The sequence below is a fragment of the Anolis sagrei genome, chromosome 12, assembly GCF_037176765.1.
Source record: "Anolis sagrei isolate rAnoSag1 chromosome 12, rAnoSag1.mat, whole genome shotgun sequence".
Taxonomy (NCBI): Eukaryota; Metazoa; Chordata; class Lepidosauria; order Squamata; family Dactyloidae; genus Anolis; species Anolis sagrei.
The window spans coordinates 9,688,515-9,705,273 of NC_090032.1; the positions used below are offsets into that span (position 1 = coordinate 9,688,515).

The 16,759-nt window shown below is 45.8% G+C and overlaps 1 protein-coding gene across 1 annotated transcript in view; it reads right to left on the minus strand.

Annotated features, from left to right (window-relative positions):
• Nucleotides 1-306: 306 nt before the first annotated feature.
• PELI3 (pellino E3 ubiquitin protein ligase family member 3) overlaps nucleotides 307-16,759 on the minus strand; it is a 44,635-nt gene continuing 28,182 nt past the window's right edge. The window contains exons 3-7 of the mRNA XM_060758204.2: nucleotides 16,426-16,555; nucleotides 12,599-12,700; nucleotides 10,784-10,981; nucleotides 5,628-5,816; nucleotides 307-952 (exon numbers count right to left, since the gene is read on the minus strand). Of these exons, the coding sequence (XP_060614187.2) occupies nucleotides 386-952; nucleotides 5,628-5,816; nucleotides 10,784-10,981; nucleotides 12,599-12,700; nucleotides 16,426-16,555 (1,186 nt within the window). The 3' untranslated portion in view covers nucleotides 307-385. The remainder of the gene's footprint in view (nucleotides 953-5,627; nucleotides 5,817-10,783; nucleotides 10,982-12,598; nucleotides 12,701-16,425; nucleotides 16,556-16,759) is intronic.

A 16,759-nucleotide genomic window follows, 5' to 3' on the forward strand; every position in this document is an offset into this window, starting at 1 on the left:
GGCCGATCCCCGGACTCGATAAGCCTAAGGACATTAAAACTCCATAATCCACTCCAGAATGCATTGTCTCCCTTCATCCCGCCTCCCTCCCTTCTGATTCGCTGGAGCGTCGAGATAGCAGGAGCCTCCTGATAGGCTCTGGTGCCCTGCGAAAGTCCTGCGATTGGCCCTGATTCATGGGGGACAGCCAAGTTTGCCCATACCTGGTCGAGATGTACCTTGGGCCTCCCGCAATGGCCCACTAAGCCCAAAGAACACAGAGATACGCCGTTTCCGCATGAGACAAGGGATGAGAAAGCCTTCCGGGATGTTTTGCTGTTTATTTGCCGTCTCCCTCGCCCACCGCCGACCCTCGCCCGCCTGCCCGCCCGCCCCCCTCCCCGGCTCAGTCGAGCGGCCCCTGGAAGATGAGCCGGACGAAGCCCTGCTGGCCCGTGAGCCACGTGCCGCAGAAGGGGCAGGCGGCGTGGAAGGCGTGGGTGCCGTGGGGCAGCGGGATCTGGGCCCAGTACTGCACAGTCTTGGCGGAGCAGACGTGGCCGCAGGGGCAGAAGGCGTGGGTGGGCCGCCCGGCACCCAGGTAGAGCCCGGCTTCGCATCCCAGCCAGAGTGGCACGTAGGGACCTGCCCGCCGGCACATGGGGCACTCCCGCTCCAGGCCCCCTTTCTCCTTGCGGAAACCCCAGTTGTGGAAGCCGTGGACGTGGCCGCAGTTGACGTAGACCCAGGGCTGCTTCTTCTCCACCACCCCGCGCTGCGCAAAGCTGGGGAAGGCTAAGGTGCTGAAGCCAACGGGGCACTGCGGCCGGGCGGCGTTGATCTCCTGGCGCAGCGCTTCCAGTTGCTGCAGCGTTGGGGTGCGCAGGAGCCCCTCCGAGGTCCGCCACAGCAGCGTAGCCCCGCACAGGTCGATCAGCGAGCCGTCCTGGAGCACGTTGGACTCCGACTCCACCTGGAGAGACACAGGAGAGAACCGTACAACCGTGGGCACAACATCTTTATTAACAACTACCGTTGGGGAAAGTTAGCAGCTGAAGGGAAAAGGAAGGAAAGAACATCTATATGGTTTCACAAATTGACTGTTTGTGTTTGTAACTTCATCTAGCTGTGCCAAGTGGAGTGCCGCAGGGTTCCGTCCTGGGCCCGGTCCTGTTCAACATCTTTATTAATGACTTAGATGAAGGGCTAGAAGGCAGGATCATCAAGTTTGCAGACGACACCAAATTGGGAGGGAGAGCCAAGACTCCAGAGGACAGGAGCAGGATTCAGAATGATCTTGACAGATTAGAGAGATGGGCCAAAATTAACAAAATGAAGTTCAACAGGGACAAATGCAAGACACTCCACTTAGGCAGGAAAAACGAAATGCAAAGATACAGAAAGGGGGATGATGCCTGGCTCGAGAGCAGTACGTGTGAAAAAGATCTTGGAGTCCTCATGGACAACAAGTTAAACATGAGCCAACAATGGTTGTGGCGGCAAAAAAAGCCAATGGGATTTTGTCCTGCGTCAATAGGAGCCTAGTGTCTAGATCTAGGGAAGTCATGCTACCCCTCTATTCTGCTTTGGTTAGACCACACCTGGAATATTGTGTCCAATTCTGGGCACCACAATTCAAGGTGGCTTCCCTTGGTTTGCAATCATAGGGCCAATGACTCATCAATTATCATTATGTTCTTTAGTTCCGCCCTTTTTTCTGGGTTAAGGAGGGAAAAAGGGGACCTCTAGTTCAGTTCACACAGAGAAGCCTTTTGTACAGGACGTGAATCAGTTCCACCTGTAGAAAGCTTTGTCTTTTACAGCTTTGCTGGGGGGATCCAGTCCCACAGCTCTACAGAGCCTTTGTTGGGGAATTTAGTTCCACAACTCTACAACCAGATTTTTGCTGGAGAAATACAGCTCCACGGTTTTTCAGCCAGCCTTCGCTAGGAATTGAAAGCCTTCTTTCCTCTTGGAAATCTACTAAAGATATTATGGCCACAAGACTAAATTTTTTTTTAAGTAAGTGGGTCGGCGAAGAACAAACAGGTTTTCTTCCAAATAGACATATGAAAGAAAATATACGCAACGTTCTAGATCTTTTGGAATATTATGAGACCAATCATCAAAAAGAATTTGCCCTTTTGTCAATAGATGCTGAGAAAGCATTTGATAATTTGAATTGGGATTTCTTCAAGATTTTGATACAAGAGTTGGACATGGGAGAGAAATTTAATAATGCAATTAATGCTATTTATGAATTTCAAAAAGCTAAGGTAAAAGTGAATGGGCAAGTGACTCAAGAATTTGAAATCACGAAAGGTACGAGACAGGGTTGTCCACTCTCCCCATTAATTTTTGTTATGGCAGTGGAGATCCTGATGAAGAAAATTAGAGAAGATGAAAAGATTAAAGGAGCAAAAATCGGTAAATTCGAATACAAAATACGAGCGTTTGCAGATGATTTAATAGGTACAATTGAAAACCCGGAGAAAAATTTACAAAGTTGGATAAACAAAATAGAAGATTTTGGAAAGGTGGCAGGTTTTAAGATGAACATGAAGAAAACTAAACTTTTATTTAAGAATGTGAATAAGGAGAAACAAATAAAGATCCAACAACAGGTTGGAATAGAAGGTGTTAAGAAAATCAGATATCTAGGAGTCTGGATCACAGCCAGAAATGGACAACTTTTAAAGAATAATTATGAATCAGTCTGGAAGAAGGTCCAAAAGGATTTGCAGAACTGGGACCGGCTGAAATTATCTCTTCTGGGTAGAATATCTTTGATAAAAATGAATGTATTACCAAAACTTATGTTTTTGTTCCAGAATATACCGATAATAAGAAGTCAAACGCTGTTCAAACAGTGGAAGAAAGACTTAATGAAATTTGTTTGGAAAGGAAAAAGACCAAGAATTAATTATGTGAACTTAATAGATAAGAAAACACGAGGAGGATTGGGATTTCCCGATCTGAAGACTTATCATGAGGCCTGTGCACTGTCCTGGATTAGGGACTGGATGACTTTAGATAAAGAGAAGTGCCTAAATTTAGAAGGTCATGACTTAAGAGTGGGATGGCACGCGTATATATGGTATAATAGAGAGATGAAGGAGAAAAATTTCGGCAATCATTTCGTGCGAGCCTCCCTATTACGGACATGGATGAGGTATAAAGCTCTTTTTTATAACACAACACCATTATGGATTTCAGCAATGGAGGCGCATCAAAGAAGACTACTAGGATGGAGGACATGGCCAAGATATAAGGATGTATTGGTGAAGGGAACAACAGAGATGAAATCATTTGAACAATTAAAGACTTTATTTAGCAATATAACTTGGTTAAACTACCTACAAATTAAAGATTATTTTAAACAAGACCAAAAAACAGGTTTCGATTGGAATGAGAATATATGGGATAGAATACTAAAAACACAAAGGAAAACGGTTACAATATTATATAATAAATTGCTCCAGTGGATGACAGAAACAGAACAGGTGAAAACCTCTATGATTAAATGGGCAGAAAATATAAGAAGGCCCATCCACTTTGGGGAATGGGAAAGAATATGGAATAAAAAATTGAAATATACATATGCTATGGATTTAAAAGAAAATTGGTATAAAATGTTTTACAGGTGGTATTTGACTCCGAGCAGACTGAGTCATATGTATCAAAATGTATCAGATAAGTGCTGGAAATGTAGTGAGCAAGTAGGCACTTTTTACCACATGTGGTGGACATGTAGAGAAACAACAAAGTTCTGGTCTATTATTCATGAGGAATTACAAAAAATATTAAAGAAAAGTTTTAAGAAGAAACCCGAATATTATCTTCTGGGTTTTACAGATGATGATTGTAAATTGGATGAGAACGAAGATAAATTATTTACCTACTGCACAACGGCGGCTAGGATGGTTTTTGCCAAATATTGGAAGAACGGTGAGGTTCCGAGTATTGAAGACTGGTGGAAGAAAATTAAAGAAATAAGAGACATGGACGAATTAACTTTTTTGTTGAGAAGAAATGAAGGAAGAGTTTTGAGGAGGACAGATTGGTCCCTGATATATGATTATGAAAAGAAAGTTGAAAAAACAATGGGATAAGAAAAGATATTAAGGTGAAGAATTATTTTGAAAAGACCCTGAGGTTGGAGTGGAAGTCATTTTAATAGTTTGAGTAGTTGTACTGTATGTATTAGATGTTAGTTAGATATGGTGGGTTTTTGTCTTTTTTGTGTGTACCTCTCCCTTTCCTACTGATCTATTTCCTTGTTTTTTGTTCCCCCTCTTTCCTTGTGTGGATTGTGAAAAACTTAATAAAAATCATTTAAAAAAAAAAAAAAGGAAATCTACTAAAGGACTCTGTTTGGTAAGGACCACTCCCGGCAGCCATAACGCAATTTGGACCGGGTGTAGGGGTGTAAGGGCCCACGCCAGCAGAGCTTAACCCAGGGAGGGTGTAGCGAAATTGCTACTCTATGTTAAACTTTTGGTGTATAGCTCTATATTTACATATGGCAGATAGGGAAGAATAGGCACAGACAGGGTAGCAACAGCAGAGATAGGATTCATTTGCATTCATTTGCATATGTGAAGCCGATTAGTCATATGCAGATTAGTGTAGGCCCAGGATTTGAAAAGGCTGCTAGGCCAAAATGACAGTTGGGGAGAGCAGAGCTGAACATTCCAAAGGGGTGGGGCCAAGGTTCTGAAAGAGGCAGTTAGAGTGAGGGAGTTTGGAAATGACAGTTAGGAATCTGTGTGTGAAGAGGAGAGTTGGTTTTTGAGTACCTGTTAGAAATAAGCAGTTATTAAGATGTATTATAGACTTCTGATATAGAGAAGCAGTTAGTTAAATAGAGCTCGAGTTTTAAGGAACATAAAGAAGGCTAGAGTTGCCTTAGTTCAGAATATAATTCGGCCAAGAGTGTGTAAAGCAAGTAACATGTTTGTGAATGTGAAACATTGAAAGTTTATTCAGAAAAGTAAACCAAGTAGATGATACTGACTGTAAGCCTCAAGATTGCAACAAAACACAAATGTAACCACAAGCGTTGGAGCCAGAAGTTATAAATAAACTGTGTTACTTCGTTATACACAAGAGTGTTTCATTGCCTGTGATATAAAGTACAAAGGTTTAACAGCATACAGAAAGTCCCAGCCAATATAAAAGAAGAAACTGAATCAGTATAAGGCAGTAAAGAGGTTTTTGTAAAGAGGAAATAGTCTCTCTCTCCCTCGTCTCACAGAGGGGTCAAGGATTTATGAAGAAAGTTGCCTGTCCCTTGTGGACAAGATTTAAGCAAGCCACCAGTTGATTCAAAGCCCTGAAGTATTTGTTTGACTTATTGAAGATTTAAGCATTAATAAGAACCTTGTTGAACTTTCTAAGTCTTTAAAAGTACTTTGTGTGGGGAAAGGCCTCTCAGCCGAGGCACCCCCGGCGTCCCGTTGGGCATTCAGAAAACACGTCCTGTCTACAGACTCTTTCACAGGCCCAGCGGGTGACAGCACAGCAGGCCACTACACTTGGAGGACCATCATCTTCGGACTACGAGGGATCAACTAACTAACTAACTAACTAATGACTTGTGCAATGGAGAACCCCACTTTGGCTAGAACCCTCGGCCTCCAACCTACCAGCTTTCCCCGCTGCTGGGCGGAGCGACTGTCCCGCAGGGCGTACACATTCCCGCACACGGAAATCTCGCGCCACACACCGGGCGTCGAGTCCTCGCTGAAGCCCCCGTTGGGGTGCATCACCAGGACCCCGTTCGTGGTCAAGCCGTCCATGAGTCCGTCCGGAGTCCTCCACTTCGCTGCCCTCTCCTGCCAAGGAAAGCAGAGAAGGGCATCACAGCACCGCTGGGTCTGGGTCGGAAAGGCCTTGGGGCCAGGGTTGCCCTCTTCTGACCCCTTCCTCTCCAAGGAAGGGCATTGGGGATGCTTCGGTCAATCTGGTAAACATTTGAAACTACAATAGGCCATTCCCATTGGCAGGTTTGCCATTTGCAGACTTCATTATTGACGGATTTGATTCAAACGGTCTCTTGCCTGTGGTCACCTAGTGAAATGATACCGTCACACACTCTCAGCCCAAACGCCCTCAGCATTAACATAGGAGCTGGAGATTCCAAAAACTGGAAAGGAAAATCTAAGGATAATATTATATACTTACAGGGATAAAAGAAGGAGATTCTTATCTCTAGCATCGGAAATGGCCCACTAGAGTAAAGAATTGTTTGGCAAAAGTTTCTGTCACTCTTCAAGTAAGATAATGGGAAATCTTCCCCTCTGCTTTTGTTTACTTCCCATTGATAACATTAACCTCAGGCTGCCATCATTGTTCTCCTGTCTCACAGCCAGGAAGGATCTGGATATTTTTACACATGTTGATTCACAACACTCATGAACACAATAGATCGGCCCTCAGGCCACATGGCATTTCCTTTATTTAAAGACTCCTTCCCTGATTCCTTTGTGCTCTCTCATTCCTCCTCCCTCTCTCCTGATTTGCTGTTGCCACCAGATGGCAGAGGTCTCCCCATTGGATCCTACGGACCACTGGAGCTTCCTGATTGGTCCAGAGGCACCGGGGGCGGGAGGGCCGCCTCCCAGCTGTTTGCCCATCGCCCAATCATGGCGGGGAACAACAAGGAAGCCGGAGTGGGGAGTTTGAACTCTGCAACTTTGAATTCACTATAAATATGACTGTATTGGTGTACTCTCCTCATGCTCTGCTGGCGAATGATTGCAGCTCGGCATCCTTTTCAGCTGAATCGCAAATAAAACCTCAATGGCTTCTCTTCAACTTGGTGAGACCTTTCATTGGGAAATCAGGGAAAAATGTGGGATGCTTCTCTGTCTCACCAGGGGAAAAGAACTCTTTGATGAGTCTAATTGGTCTCTGCCTCCTGGCAAAGACCCCTAAATTTTATCTCTACATCAGCTTGACCCAATTCTATCATTGGTGGGGTTGAGAATGCTCTGTGATTGTAAGTGAACTATAAATCCCAGCAACTACAACTCCCAAATGTCAAGATTCTATTTTCCTCAAACTCCACCAGTGTTCACATTTGGGCATATTGAGTATTCGTGTAGAGTTTGGTCCAGATCCATCATTGTTTGAGTCCACAGTGCTCTCTGGATGTAGGTGAACTACAACTCCAAAACCAAAGGACACTGCCCACCAAACCCTTCCAGTATTTTCTGTTGGTCATGGGAAAACTGTGTGCCAAGTTTGGTTGGATTCCATCGTTGGTGGGGTTCAGAATGCTCTTTGATTGTCGGTGAACTATAAATCCCAGCAACTACAACATTGGGTTGTTAGGTGTCTTGTGTCCAAATTTCGTGTCAATTCGTCCAGTGGTTTTTGAGTTCTGTTAATCCCACAAACGAACATTACATTTTTATTTATATAGATTGGGATGCTCTGAGTTTTCCGGGCTGTATGGCCATGTTCTGGAAGCATTCTCTCCTGACGTTTTGCCCACATCTATGGCAGGCACCTCCGAGGATGCCTGCTATAGATGTAAGCAAAACATCAGGAGAGAATGCTTCCGGAACATGGCCATACAGCCCGGAAAACTTGCAGCAACCTAGTGATTCCGGCCATGAAAGCCTTCAATATAATACTAATAATAATAATAATAATAATAATAATAATAATAATAATAATGCAGTATAGTTGTATAGTACAATATAGCAATACAGAATACTAATATTTTGTTATGCTAATAATATAATAGCTTGTATATATATATAATATTTATAATATGGGGTAACAAAATATAATAATAATAATACAATATAATAATATGTAATAATCATCTTGTAATATAGTAATACTAATAAATTAAATAGAATTACTACTGATAACGTATCACAATCTATATAAATAAAAATGTAATGTTCGTTTGTGGGATTAACAGAACTCAAAAACCACTTGGTGAATTGACACCAAATTTGGACACAAGACACCTAACAACCCAATGTATGTCCTTCACTTTAAAAAAATGATTTTGTCCTTTGGGAGTGATAGTTGCTGGGATTTATAGTTCACCTACAATCAAAGAGCATTCTGAACTCCACCAATGATGGAATTGAACCAAACTTGGCACACAGTTCTCCCATGACCAACAGAAAATACTGGAGGGGTTTGGTGGGCAGTGTCCTTTGGTTTTGGAGTTGTAGTTCACCTACATCCAGAGAGTACTGTGGCCTCAAACAATGATGGATCTGGACCAAACTCTACAAGAATACTCAATATGCCCAAATGTGAACACTGGTGGAGTTTGGGGAAAATAGAATCTTGACATTTGGGAGTTGTAGTTGCTGGGATTTATAGTTCACCTGCAATCACAGAGCATTCTGAACCCCACCAATGATGGAATTGAACCAGACTTGGCACATGGTTCTCCCATGACCAACAGAAAATACTGGCAGGGTTTGGTGGCCCCCATGCGGGCCACAGCAACGCGTGGCAGGGGACGGCTAGTATATAATAATATACTGTTTTATTTTGGATATTTATATAGTTTATGTGTTCATATTTGTGATTGTGAGCCACTTTGAAGAAAACAAAGAATATCACAATTGATGTCATATATATAACACTAGCTGTACCCGCCACACATTGCTGTGGCCAACCTTCCGTCTCTCTTTCTCTCCTTTCCTTCCCTCCTCTTTCATTCCTTCCCTCTTTTTCTTTCTTTTTCTTTCCCTTCTTCTTTCTTCCTTTTCTACATGTTTCTTTTCTCACCTCTTTTGCTCTTTGGTTCCACCCTTCCTTGTCTCTTTCCTTCCTTCCCTCCCTCTTTCTCTCTTTCGTTCCTTCTCTCCTTCCTCCCTTCTTTCACTTTTTTATTTCATTCTCTCCCTCCTCTCCTTCCTTCCTTCTCTACCCTTTTCTTTCCTTCCTTCTCTCCTTCCCTCTTTCTCTCCCTCCTTCTCTTCCTCCTTCTCTCCTTCCTTCCTTCTCTACCCTTCTTTTTTTCCTACTTCTCTCCTTCTCTCCCTTCTTCTCTCGCACTTTCTATCCTTCCTTCTCTCCTTCCTTCCTTCTTTACCTTTCTTTCTTTCCTTCCTTCTCTCCTTCTCTCCCTTCTTCTCTCACAGTTTCTATCCTTCCTTCTCTCCTTCCTTCCTTCTTTACCTTTTTTCTTTCCTTCTTTCTCTCCTTCCCTCCTTCTTTCCCTTCTTCTCTCCCTCCTTCTCTCCTTCCTTCCGTGGGGGGCATGGCCGGGGGAAGAAGAAGGAGAGGCAGGAGGTAAGGTTGGGGTATGGGTGTTTAGGGGCGGGGCGGGGGAGGGAGGGGGCGTGGCGTGAACGTGGGGGGCGGGGTGGGGGGAGGGGCGTAGCATGATCGTGTGGGGCGGGGCGGGGAGGGAGGGGGTGTGGCGTGAACGTGTGGGGCGGGGCGGGGGAGGGGGCGTGGCGTGATTGTGTGGGGCGGGGCGTGATCGTGTGGGTTGGGGCGGAGGAGGGAGGGGCCGTGACGTGATTGTGTGGAGCGGGGCGTGATCGTGTGGGGAGGGGCGGGGGAGGGGGGGCCTGGCGTGAACGTGGGGGGTGGGGAGGGGGAGGGAGGGGCATGGTATGATCGTGTGGGGTGGGGCGGGGGAGGGAGGGGGCGTGGCGTGAACGTGTGGGGCGGGGCGGGGGAGGGAGGGGGTGTGGCGTGATTGTGTGGGGCGGGGCGTGATCATGTGGGGCGGGGAAGGGAGGGGCATGGCGTGAACGTGTGGGGCGGGACGGGGGAGGGAGGGGCGTGGCGTGATTGTGTGGAGCGGGGTGTGATCGTGTGGGGCGGGGCGGGGGAGGGAGGGGGCGTGACGTGATTATGTGGGGTGGGGCGTGATCATGTGGGGCAGGGTGGGGAAGGGAGGGGGCGTGGCGTGAACGTGTGGGGCGGGACAGGGGAGGGAGGGGGCATGGTGTGATTGTGTGGAGCGGGGTGTGATCATGTGGGGTGGGGCGGGGGAGGGAGGGGGCGTGGTGTGAACGTGTGGGGCGATGGAGGGAGGGGCCATGGTGTGAACGTGGGGGGGCATGGGCGGGGGAAGAAGAAGGAGGATGCGTTGGAAAGAGGACGTATGGGAGGTTAGGGGCTGGGCGACGGAGGATCGGGGCGTTGCGCGGAGGGTGCGTTGGCCAGCCGGCCATGTGCGTGTGCCAGGGACTTGTGGCGGGGCGCCATTGTGCATGCTCAGTTGTTTTGTCTAATTGTGAGTGTGTTTTAATGTTGTTTAGAATTTTAAATTGATTTGTGCATACCTTGTGGGTTGAGGTATGTGCATGGTAAATTTGGTAAATTTTCGTCAGGGGTTTTTTGAGTTTTGCTGTCCCGTTGGACGCCCTTTCTCTTTTTATATATATAGATTTACTTAAATGTCCTTTTTTGGACTATTATGCAATCAATGCATAGGCGTCTAAGTCATTCACTCACTTATAGTTGTGCATTCTTTTAATACTTTTGCTCATTCAAGAATGCACAACTATGTGTCTATATGCTCTACTTATGGAGCCATGACTTGGTTGCATAACAAAGCAGTTTGGTCATTTAGGGCAGTGTTTTCCAAACTCTGGTCTTTCAAGTGTTTTGGACTTTAGCTCCCAATAGCCTATTCTTTCACTGCCAGTGATCGGGAATGATGGGAGTTGGAGTCCAAAATGTTTTGGAAACATTGGTTTAGGGATTTTGGCCGAGCACCTCTGGCCCTTGCATGGCACGTCACACAAAAGCATGCTCAAAGCATGCCAAGACAAACACACAGTCGCTCCGGTGACTCACTCACTCCAAGGAAAATGTTGCGGGAGGCATCGAAGCCGGCGGCGTAAATGCGGGCCGTGTACGGAGGGTTCCTCTCGCAGATGACGCGGCACGCAAAGCGGGAGATGGTGCTCTGGGCCGACTGGCCGTCAATGGCCGAGTTGGATCCCGATGTCGTGTCCGTCACCACAAAGTCAATCATGCTTTCCGTAGAGCGGCCGATCTGGGAAGAAAGAATGAAAGAAAGAAAGAAAGGAAGGAAGGAAGGAAGGAAGGAAGGAAGAGACCAAAGCAAACATCATCATCATCATCATCCTCATCATCATCATCTCTCTCTCTCTCTCTCTCTATATATATATATATATAGAATCATAGAATCAAAGAGTTGGAAGAGACCTCATGGGTCATCCAGTCCAACCCCCTGCCAAGAAGCAGGAATATTGCATTCAAATCACCTCTGACAAATGGCCATCCAGCCTCTGCTTAAAAGCTTCCAAAGAAGGAGCCTCCACCACACTCCGGGGCAGAGAGTTCCACTGCTGAACGGCTCTCACAGTCAGGAAGTTCTTCCTAATGTTCAGATGGAATCTCCTCTCTTGTAGTTTGAAGCCATTGTTCCGTGTCCTAGTCTCCAAGGAAGCAGAAAACAAGCTTGCTCCCTCCTCCCTGTGGCTTCCTCTCACATATTGATACATGGCTATCATGTCTCCTCTCAGCCTTCTCTTCTTCAGGCTAAACATGCCCAGTTCCCTAAGCCGCTCCTCATAGGGCTTGTTCTCCAGACCCTTGATCATTTTAGTCGCCCTCCTCTGGACACATTCCAGCTTGTCAATATCTCTCTTGAATTGTGGTGCCCAGAATTGGACACAATATTCCAGATTATTAATTATATAATTATTAATAAATTATTATTATTATTATTATTATTATTATTATTATTATTATTATTATTGCAAATGGCTCTCAATAAATGTAAAAATGGCAAAGCAGCTGGCCTGGATGATCTACGGATGGAACAAATCAAGAACTTTGGCCCAAAAGCAAAGTGCTGGCTGCTGGAGCTGATGAACAACTGCACTGCATCCTCTCAGATCCCCAAAATCTGGAGGAAAGCAAGAGTCATCGCCATCTTGAAGCCAGGCAAAGACCGTAATGAGCCAAAAAGCTACAGACCAATCTCCCTGTTGTGCCACCTCTACAAAGTTCTGGAGAGACTTATTTTGCATAGAATTATGGAACAAATAGACCCATGTCTGATTCCACAACAAGCTGGCTTCAGGAAAGGCAAAAGCTGCACATCGCAAGTGCTGAACCTGACTCAGCACATAGAAGATGGCTTCGAAAGGCAGAAGATCACAAGAGCTGTCTTCATAGACCTGTCAGCGGCATATGCAACTGTGAACCACCGCCTCCTCCTGAGAAAAATGTATACTATCACAAAGGACGACCACCTCACCCGCCTCACAGGAAACCTGCTACAAAACAGGAGCTTCTTTGTTGAGTTCCAGGGCCAGAGAAGCAGATGGCGGAAACCGAAGAACGGCCTGCCTCAAGGGAGCGTGCTTGCTCTATCCATATTTAACATCTACACAAATGACCAGCCACTGCCAGAAGGGACAGAGAGCTTCATCTATGCTGATGATTGTGCCATCACCACTCAAGCAGGGAGCTTTGAGATGGTTGAACAGAAGCTCTCCGAAGCTCTAGGTGCTCTAACTCATTGGACTGTTAGGTGTATTGTGTCACAATTTGGTGTCAATTCATCAGGTGGTTTCTGAGTCATGTTAATCCCACAAACGAACATTGCATTTTTATTTATATAGATTGAACTTGTACGTACCTGGAACATATCAGTTTCACAGTCGTGTGTGTACTCCACAATTACCGAGTGGCTCCGGGAAAGTGTGTATGAGATGCTGTGTTGGCCTTTGTTGCTTAGTGCCTGTTGGGCAGAAGGAAGACAATAAATACAGGGGGGAAGTGGAAAAATCACAAAACCTCCCCAGGAACTCCTATGTCCTGTAGTGTGACTCTTAAGACCAACTTCCAGCGGACATAGAGAGTCCTAGAAAAACATCTAAGAATTTCTAGCTCCTTCAGAACTAGAAAGTTGTACTGGAGGACCTAGAGAAGCCTAGACTGGATCTAAACTGTATCTTGGGAAGTCTGACTTGGCCACGGTAGTCCACGCTCTGCTTACATCCCGCTTAGACTACTGCAACGCTCTCTACGTGGGGCTGCCCTTGAAGACGGCCCGGAAGCTCCAACTGGTCCAACGTGCGGCAGCCATGTTACTAACAGGAGCGGGACGTAGGGAGCATACAACTCCCCTGCTGTACCAGCTCCACTGGCTGCCGATCTGCTACCGGGCTCAATTCAAGGTGCTGGCACTGGCCTATAAAGCCCTAAACGGTTCCGGCCCAAGATACCTAACTGACCGCCTCTCGGCCTATGAGCCCACAAGGACTTTGAGATCTTCCGGGGAGGCCCTGCTCTCGATCCCGCCTGCCTCACAGGCACGGCTGGTGGGGACGAGAGATAGGGCCTTCTCGGTGGTGGCTCCTCGGCTGTGAAACACCCTTCCCGTGGACATCAGGCTAGCCCCCTCCCTGCTAATATTCCGCAGGAAGATAAAGACCTGGCTATTTAAGAAGGCATTTGATCAATAAGTGCAATGACTGGCAATTGACCATAGGAATGGAACAGCGGAAATGAGATCGGATTGTGGCTTGACGATGAGATGATTCGGAATGTAGTAGTGATTTTGTAGTGATGTTGTTGTTTAATAAGATGTTTTTATGATTATGATGAATTGTACACTGTTTTGCACTATGCCTTGTAGATTGCACTTGTTTTCTTCATGTTGTACACCACAATGAGTCGCCCTTGAAGGGCTGAGAATTGCGGCATATAAGCGCAGTAAATAAATAAATAAAATAAATAAACTGCTATTTGGAACGAGAAGACCCATATCATGCAGTTCCAAAGTGCAATATATAGGAGTGTAGATTGGAGCCCTAATCCCATACTTACAGTTCCTTATTTTAGATTCCTTTCTTATTACTGAATCCACGTTTCCCATATGTATTGTCCCGAATCAATTAATAATAATAATAATAATAATAATAATAATAATAATAAATTAATAATAATACCTCCTACTGTTCTGTCTGTCTCTATTGTCTATTGTCCTGGATTCATCATTGAGCCTGGATCCCCAGGTTTCAGCGGTGACCAGGGGAGCATTTGCACAGCTTAGGCTCGTGCGCCAGCTGCGCCCGTACCTCGGGAAGTCTGACTTGGCCACGGTGGTACACGCTTTGGTCACATCCCGCCTTGACTACTGCAACGCTCTCTACGTGGGGCTGCCCTTGAAGACGGCCCGGAAGCTTCAGCTAGTCCAGCGCGCGGCAGCCATGTTACTAACAGGAGCAGGACGCAGGGAGCACACAACGCCCTTGTTGTTCCAGCTCCACTGGCTGCCGATCTGCTACCGGGCCCAATTTAAGGTGCTGGTCTTGGCCTACAAAGCCCTAAACGGCTCCGGCCCAAAATACCTTTCTGACCGCATCTCGGCCTATGAGCCCACGAGGGCCTTGAGATCGTCTGGGGAGGCCCTTCTCTCGATCCCGCCTGCCTCACAGGCACGTCTGGCGGGGACGAGGGAGAGGGCCTTCTCGGTGGTGGCCCCCCGGCTGTGGAACACCCTCCCTGTTGACATCAGACAGGCACCCTCCCTTATGTCTTTCCGTAAGTGCCTAAAGACATGGCTATTTGAGAAGGCATTTAACTAAGTGCTACAATAATTTTGGTAATGACGACTGGAACGGAATATGGACTACGAGACTGGTTATGATTCTAAGATGAGACGGAGCGGATTATTTAGTGTAATTATATTATTGTTGTATATTGATATGTTGATTTCGTTATTGCTTTATTGTAAATTGTCTTTTATATGTTGTACACCGCCGTGAGTCGCCCTAGGGCTGAGAACGGCGGTCAACAAATGCAGCAAATAAAATAATAAAATAATATGTACTGTGATCTGCCCTGAGTCCCCTTGGGGAGATAGGACGGAATATAAATAAAGTATATAGTCACTGTTGTATGTTTTTATATTGTGTAAATACTATTTTAAATTGTAAGTAACTCGGAGCACCTTGGTGGAGAGCGACTAATTAAGAAATAAAGTGAAGTGAAGTGAAGTGAAGTATATTATTATAATTATTATTATATTATTATTAATATTATATTATTATATTATTATTATATTATATTATTAATATTATATTATTATATTATTATTAGTAATAATAATAATACTTTATTTATATTCCACTCTAGCTCCCCAAGGGGACTCAGGCCGGATTGTTGTTGTTGTTGTTTACTCATTCAGTCACTGATAGATTACAGTACACATATCTGGCAAATATTCAATACTGTTAACAAAGACAGACAATACGTAAACAGAGGTAAAGGCTTCCCATTTTTTTCCATCTCCGGCATCTGGAGGCTGTGCTCCACTCCGGCCACAAGGGGCCGCTGTTGCTCCATCGTCCATGCCAAGGAACTTTGTTGTCTCAGTTGTTGTAGGTTTTTTCGGGCTATATGGCCATATTCTAGAGGCATTTTCTCCTGACGTTTCGCCTGCATCTATGGCAAGCATCCTCAGAGATAGTGATGTTTGTTGGGGAACTAGGAATATGGGTTATATATCTGTGGAATGACCAGGGTGGGACAAAGAACTCTTGTCTGTTGGAGCTAGGTGTGAATGTTTCAACTGACCACCTTGATTAGCATTTGATGGCCTGGCAGTGCCTGGGGCAATCTTGTGTTGAGAGGTGATTAGATGTGCCTGATTGTTCCCTGTCTGTTGTTTTGCTGTTGTAATTTTAGAGTTTTTTTAATACTGGTAACCAGATTTTGTTCATTTTCACGGTTTCCTCCTTTCTGTTGAAATTGTCCACATGCTTGTGGATTTCAATGGCTTCTCTGTGTAGTCTGACATGGTGGTTGTGAGAGTGGTCCAGCATTTCTGTGTTCTCAAATAATATGCTGTGTCCAGGTTGGTTCATCAGAAATGTCAGGAGAAAATACCTCTAGAACATGGCCATATAATGTATTGTCGAAGGCTTTCATGGCTGGAATTACTCAGTTCTTGTGGGTTTTTTCGTGCTATATGGCCATGTTCTAGAGGCATTTCTCCTGACGTTTCGCCTGCATCTATGGCAAGCATCAGACCTCACCTCTTGAGGATGCTTGCCATAGATGCAGGCGAAACGTCAGGAGAAATGCCTCTAGAACATGGCCATATAGCCCGAAAAAACCCACAAGAACTGCATGGCCATATAGCCCGAAAAAAAACCTACAACAACTCAGTGATGCCGGCCACGAAAGCCTTTGTTGTTGTTAGATGCTCTCCTGATCGAATTACCGGCATGTCCACATGGGCGCCTTTCATTACCTCCCCGCCAGTTGTTTTCGAACTGCTAGGTGAGCAGAAGCTGAGCTGACGGTTGGGAGCTCACCCCAACCTGGGCTTGAACTATTGATCTTTCGGTCGGCAAGATTTTCTGAAGCTTAGCGGCTTAACCCGCTGTGCTAAAGCCCGGCCCTTTTAAGCCCATGATGGTTTGATGAGTAGCCACAAATGGACTTCCGCCTCACCTTGGACACGAGCGGCGTGGAAATGTGGTGGATGACGTCTGGCTTGACTCCGTTGGCCTTGGGCCTCTTGAACAGGGCCAACCGACTGCGGCGCCGGCCCTTGTCGCCGTTGGGCAAGGAGCCATTGTACCTGTTGTGGGAGAGCCCAATGAAGTTGGGTGTTACACTTGGCTAAGCAAAACGCAGTACCAAGCCCAAGCATAGGTAAAGGTAAAGGTAGTCCCCTGACATTAAGTCCAGTCATGTCTGACTCTGGGGTGTGGTGCTCATCTCCATTTCTAAGCCGAAGAGCCAGCGTTGTCCATAGACACCTCCAAGGTCATGTGGCCGGCAT